The sequence below is a fragment of the Echeneis naucrates genome, chromosome 21 (assembly GCF_900963305.1).
Source record: "Echeneis naucrates chromosome 21, fEcheNa1.1, whole genome shotgun sequence".
NCBI lineage: Eukaryota > Metazoa > Chordata > Actinopteri > Carangiformes > Echeneidae > Echeneis > Echeneis naucrates.
This window is the reverse complement of record NC_042531.1, coordinates 1,930,014-1,936,919: the sequence shown is the minus strand read 5'-3', so window position 1 is coordinate 1,936,919 and position 6,906 is coordinate 1,930,014. Positions and strand designations below refer to the sequence as shown.

General features: G+C 47.2%; 1 protein-coding gene across 3 annotated transcripts in view; it reads right to left on the bottom strand.

Annotated features, from left to right (window-relative positions):
• Positions 1-2,732: 2,732 nt before the first annotated feature.
• Positions 2,733-6,906, bottom strand: part of dgkg (diacylglycerol kinase, gamma) — a 62,352-nt gene continuing 58,178 nt past the window's right edge. For all 3 annotated transcript variants that reach the window (XM_029530280.1, XM_029530281.1, XM_029530282.1), the window contains one exon: positions 2,733-6,886. In XM_029530280.1, coding sequence (XP_029386140.1) covers positions 6,788-6,886 — 99 coding nt within the window. In that variant the 3' untranslated portion in view covers positions 2,733-6,787. The remainder of the gene's footprint in view (positions 6,887-6,906) is intronic.

Below are 6,906 nucleotides of genomic sequence, written 5' to 3'. Positions count from 1 at the left end.
AATCACAGAAACTTGGTGCACTGAAATGAAGAAAAGAGGAATCAGCATGCTGTTTAACTTATCAAACATCGTAAGGTGTGCAGACTGAATCTGATATAAATGATAAATGTTATGCCTTCTTTCTTTAGCTTCATTTCCATAAATATGTGTGTGAGGAAGCGGCTGTCGTAGCCCAAAGGTCAGAGGTCATAAATAAATAACCTTGCCTATTATCACCTCGCTCACTAAATTAGGAATCCCTCGTATAAACCCGGTATGACAACAAACGTCACCGGGAGTTTAAAACAAAATCCAGCAGCTGGTACAGAAACTATAATCCCAGACGACGCAGAGATCAGGAAGCCAAGAACACACAAAACACACATGTGGCTGTCACAGAGGACGGAGGGCGGTCTTCGGCAGTCGCCGCCGAGGTTGAAGGCCAAATGCGAACAGCTTGTCTTTCAGGGGACTCTAAAAAAACATGGAGGTGAGCAGGTTTAAAAATATCCACAGTCAAATTCAGCTGTAGTCGTGTGTGTGTGTGTGCAGAGACTCATTCACACGGTGCGGATGTGGAGAGCGAGCTGCTCTGACTCTTTCCTGAAATAAACGGGCCATATGTGAAAAGAGGTGACATGCTGCCGGTGTGTGAGTGTGAGAGCAGGAGCGGTGAAGGATTTGATGTCCTGATCCCTTGAAGACGATGACTGTGGGTTAGTGTCACACTGACATAACGGCCAGGTCAGCAGCGGCGACCTTCCCGAGTGAAATCTGGGTTAATCCTGAATCAAGAGTTCTTTATTAACCCAGGTGAACAAGAACATCTTTAATCAGAGTTAAAGTGCAAACACAGCACAAATTAAAGGTCCCGTGTTGTATAAAAATCAGATCTATGTTTCTACATGAATTCAGCCCCGCCCACCTACGGACTCAGAATTAAACAGGTTAGGCCCCTCTCCTCTGATTGGCCGACACTCACCTGTTGTGGAAACACCGGAGAGGGGTGAAATAACGTCATCTCCGTCATCTCCGTCATCTCAGTATATTAAATAATTACAAATTATAATTTGTGTTCTAAATTTGAAGAAGGAGCGAACAAACACAGGTACGAAACATATAGTGAGGAAAAAGTATGTTTGCCTCGGAAGCGTCGGACTGAAAGTATAAAGTTGGTCACTAAATTTGAATAAATGCATTTAGCGGCTACAAATCTACGTCTGGACTCTCTGAGCCATCGTCCTTCATGCTGGTAAGGATGGTTCATGTTTTCCCTCCTGACAGAAGCACAACACTCCCCCTGTGCACATTAACCGACGCAGCCTGCAGCATCTTGAGCAGAGGCGACTACAGAGGCCTGCTGAGCCCTCTGATTTATTTCTGTGATGTGTCAAATCAGCGGAGTTCCCCTTCAAAAGCTCGTGTTCAAAGTTCACCGCTGAATGTTCGCACTGACTGACTCTTTAAAGGAAGACAACGAACTTTGAACCTCAACTTGTCAACCAAACGCCGGAAGACATCCGCGCTGCCTCGACCGAGGCTGCGTGCTGCTGCTCCCATCAGCGGACCTGACCTTTAGCCCCGCCGTGATGAAGCACGAGCAGCTGAGAGTATTATCTCCGCCGAGCCTCTGCAGTCTGTCTCGGCCTGCAAATGTCTGTCAAAATGCACATTTCAAAAAGAGTTAAAATGGGAAAGTAGTGCCTCTGGGCGCAGGATGCTCTCTCACTGAGGGACAAGATGTGACTCGCCTGCTATTAATAGCACTTTGGGAGATAATTCCTGCTTTGTTATCTTAGCGAGCCTCGCCAAAGGCAGGCTCTGCTGAGGCTCTACTGAGGCTCCGAGTTGTATAACCACACTTTCTTTTATCATCTCTCTTTGTCTCCCTCCCATTTTTAATTCAATGTCTCCATCTTTTTCTGGCATTTCTTTTTATTTAATTTTATTTTTCTCTGTAAGCAGCTACGTGAACACATCAGGGACAAAAGGGTGAGAGGAGAAGACAAAAAAAAGAAAAAAAATCACAAAGAGTAAACAAAATCTTTCTGTTGTTTTCACGTGAATGGCACATTGTGTGATTTTCTTTGCTTCCAGGTTGTCGACACTGAACACATGCAGGTTTTAACAGGAAGCAGCTCAGTGAGCCGCAGCAGCGCTTTGAGCTCCGTTGGCTGAATAAATAGTTTGACAGACTGATTCCTGAGACGATATTAAAGCCTCAAACTGTGCAGACTTTCTTTAAAGCACCATAATCACTTCATGAAGCACAGCAGACGCATGTGGCTGCTTGTTTATCGTGACGATCAGCTAACATTTGCTTATTAGCCCCAAACACAACGAGGATCAGCGTTTTGCAAACTAAATGATTGGACATGAGAAACGTGTCGAGGAAAAGTTTCATCCTCTGGGTTTTTGCTGATTTCATGTAAATCTTCTGATAGTTCTGGAGACATATCAAACGGCTGGTGGCAAAACATCATCTGGGAACCGTGAACGTCCCTCCGTCTGTTCTCTGGACTGTTTATCTGTCGTGGGAGGCTGGAGCTGATCCCAGCTGACATAAGGCGAGGGCGAGGTCCACCCTGGAAACGTCCCCAGCCCACTGCTGGGCCACCATAACCACACACACGGATCCAAACAGAGAGAACCAGGACCAGCATTCAAAGCCGGAATCAGGACCTTTAGACTAAAGGCTGTTTTAATTTGTGTAATTACGTAACAATAAATACAGAAAAGGGACAAAATGCATATTCAACTTTTTGTGTTTATTTGGTAAAATGTTGAGTCCATCAAAATGCCGACAGCCAACAAACATCGAGGGCGACAGAAACAGGGCAGACGGTGGAGGCTGGGCAAATCGACCTCCACCTCTCTCATCCAATCAGGTGGTGGACAACATTGGTGGGGGGGGGTTGCCCTTGACCCTCTGCAGGCTGAGAGTCCCCCACCATACAGGCCCTGAGGGGGGGCTCGTATCGCGGACGTGGAGTTCATAACACAGACAGCGTAAGTGTCAGCAGATTGTTTCTCCTCGTTGTTAACGATCCCCTGAAGTTGTGTGACGGCACTGCAGCTGCGATATGTGGCTCCGTTATCTGATGATTTTGTGCGCACGTAGAGCGACAACACGCTACCGGGGCTCTGATGTGACTCAGTGCTGCTCATCAGCCACAGGATGAGAACTGGAGCGCAGCAGTCGGGCCTGCGGAGCCAACTTTACCCCCGAGGAGGGGGCAAAAAAAGGGTGGGGGCAGTGCCGCTAAAAAAAGACGGGGGGTGGAAACTGATGACTGGGTGCTTTAATTAAATTAAAGTGCTGCTAATAATGGCACAGAGTTGTGTGGGGGGCTGATATTGGACATCATTCAGTGACACTTAGCTGTTAGCACCCTAACAACAGTAATATTCTCCCACTCAGGAAATAAATGTGTTTGAATAGGACAGTAATGGAAGTTTTAGAGGGCGGGGCCTTTCTGACTCACGCTCCAGAGGCGGGGACACCTCCATCGAGTTTCAGGTTGAGAGCTCAGCTCAACGTGACAAGCGTGTTCTCCCCTCACTGAGAGTTGTCCAACATCGTTTTCAGAAACACAACACGTCTCAGAGGGGAAGTAAACCGGGCCGGTGAGCGTCTTCACAAAAAGACCTCAGAAGGAGGAGGACAGCTGAATACATCTGAGACTCCGACAGAGAGATTTCCGTTTGAAAATATCTAAAGAAGAGCAGAACAGGATGAAGGACGAGGCCGGAGATCTTCTGTCTTTTTTTTTCACCGACAACCGACACGTGATGATGAGGAGGAACAAAAACTATCACAAAAACGCTGCACACGGTGACACACTCCAGAGCACCAAATGTGTGTAATTACTCCGCCGCTCCCTAACTCACTTCACCGTCCACTGAAAACTACAACAGGGAATGAACCTAGATATACGTGACCCGTTTTTAAAAGATTCATTTGGAGTAGCCGCACACAGAAAACTGCTGAGCCACAGACAAACAAAGCCAGTGGCCTTGTTTTGTGTTTTGTGCAGCAGATTTGTTGTCTTTAAAGTCGAGCTGCAGATAAAGACAGATTTGATATCACCTCCCTTGTTTGCTAATTAAAGTCAGCTCTGTGGCACTAAATGACATCAGTCCTTTAACATGAGGGAAAAACTAAATTCAGCTGTCGGCCTTTGATTGATTCTACTTCCCTCCATTTGTCTGTGGGAGCGCCGTCGCAAAGCTGCGAGCTCAAAGTGGGTCCATTTATTTATTAAGGCGATTGATTTGTCGAGCGGACCTAGACATGAGTTGTGACACACATGGGGGTGGGGGGGCAGCGTTTGTGTTGCTGTTTCAATCCGGCACTGAATCACAAATAGATGGTAGAAACTTCATTTTCATTTCTCTTTCTTTCTTTTTCTTAAATATAACAAGACAGCGTCTATTTTGCTTTTTCCTTAAACATGCTATCAAATAAAATTAAATAAAAACCACCACAAATAAATATATCAGATAAATGGATAAAAAAAAAAGTTTGAATAGTCCGATCAACTCTCTCCTGTTTTGTTCAGTCTCCTTTTGTTTCAGCAGGCATGCGGTGATGTAAGTTAACTTCAGATAAAATATTATAAACAAATATATACACTTGGTATTATAGCTGTCTAAAACCATTCTGTCATTCAATGGAAAGTTACTGTAAACATGCACTCTTTCACCACCGAGGCCTCTCGGCGCTCAGGCCCGGTCAGGATAAAGGTGCTGCGCTCTGTTCTGACAGTCCCACAGTGTTGTCTTGTGTTGTCTGTGCGTGTGCCAGTTGTGTTACACTAAACGTAGTGACAAAGTGACGAACCGAAGTCCAGCCCGGCTGATGTGGTGGGGCCTGAGCGCCGGGGTGTGAAGACTCGGAGTGTTTTTAAAGGGAATCGGGGTTTGAAGACGGTGGACCGACTGTTGGTAGCATCGGTCCCACTCTGCCCTGCACCTCAGCAGGGGGCCCGGGAGCTTCCCGCCCTCGCCCGACTCACAGCACTCACAGATCCGGATTTGGACATTCACAATATTTTCATTTTGGAAATCAGCAGTTCGCCAGGACTGAGATCGGTCTCGACCTCAGCTTCAAAATATGTCAGCTCGAGGTGACTTCACTGTGACATTCAGATCTGTTGCTTTTGATTGTTGATATGAAGTCTGTTGAAGTTTGACATTTATGTTCCTCTGAGGATGAACCGTTTTAAATCTAACTGATGTTTACTTCTTAGTCAAATGTTTTGGAACAAACAACTTAAAAGCTAACAAAAATGTCCGATTGGTCTACTTTCACCAGAAACACTCAGCTGCTGACGTGTGGCCTCCGTCTCGTAGCCAAACCTCCAGCTGACTTTAGTTTGTTGTGGCGTTCCCCCACTTCCTGTCCCGTTGAGGTGGCGTGATGCGACTCGGGCGAGGCGGGAAGCTGCTGCCTTTGCACAGTGAAGAATACTGATCTGAACCTGTCTAAGCTAAAACGTCCACAGTAATAACGATGATATATCAAAAACACATCAGTCTGTGTGTTACAGTTGGAGCTACACTACACCTACTTTCCAGAAATATACACATACGGTAGATTACACTTTGTCGTATTTGTGGGGACAGTAACGTGGACACATTCTTTACAAAACACTGGACTGAGTTCGCCCTCTTTTTTTTTGTCCGTCTCTTCTTTTGGTAGTTAAACAAATGGTGAACACATTGAAGTCGCCGCGGCCCCCTCCAGCCGGTGGGGGGGGCAGCACACTTGACATTGCGAGTCAATGTTTGACACAGTAATTAAGTGTTGGGTTTCACTGCAGGAGAAATAGGCCCTCGCTGAAATAAGGGGGGATAAATTTAGCTCCCCCCCCGTCAATGCTCTGGTAAATAAAAACCCTCCCGGGGGGCCTGCTCCTGTACCCTTGATGGGACTTTATTTCAATCCTTGACCCAGCAGAAATGGCCTCCGGCTGTGGGTGCGATCTGGATGGCGGCGTTTGACTGCACCGACCTCTCTGGACGGGCGCTTCCTCCTCTGCCTGGTGTCGTCAACAGAGTCTGTAAATATGCTTTAAAGGATGTTTGTTTGGATGCTAAAGGGCTAAAATCCTGTCTGTGTGGCCGCCGTCACGCTTCGCTGGCATCAGCCCACAAACAGAATCAGTCAATAATGGATGAGGCTTTTCCTCATGGCGTTGTCGGTCTGCGGGGAGCCCCGCTGCGATGGCTGTTTCATTATTCATTCAGGTGTTTTAACCGAGAGGTGGCTCTTACTCTATTTACCCAGAAGCCTCGTAAACAGCCCTTGATTACCGCCACGCCGCTCTTCTTCTCTCTCTCTCTCTCCTTGTAGTGTGTTGCAGTCTGCCCCCCCACCCCCCCGACAGTCCCTGGGAACCCCAGCAGCCAACATGGTGCGTGTGCAGCAGGCAGTGCAGTACTGATATATGGCTAAATTTATTTATTTTTATTGGGCGGGGTGATGGAGGAGGCGGCTTGGACTGACACACTCGAATCCCAGCTGAGACTAAATCCATGTCTGGGACCTGGAGGTCTCGGGACTGGACCAGAGGACGAGGGTTGCACAGGAGGTGGGGGGGGGGGTTGTCTGGGCCGCTGATCAGATGTGATCCTGCAAATCAAAGTTCCCACTTTCAAGCAGCTCCCAACTCCAAACAGAAGACAAGTCATCTGATGGATCTGCTTACGTAGTGGGAGGCGTGTGTATGTGCATGTGTGTGTGTGTGTGTGTGTGTGTTGTGCATGTGTGTTTTATTGTGTTCTTCTGTGCGTGCTCGCGTCCTTAGTCACGGCTCCGGTTGCGTTTCTTGAAGAAGAAGAACGGTGTTTTCTGAGGCGGGCCCAGTAAAATGGGGACCTGGTTCTTGTGTGTGATCCTGATCTGAAACAACCAGAGAGACG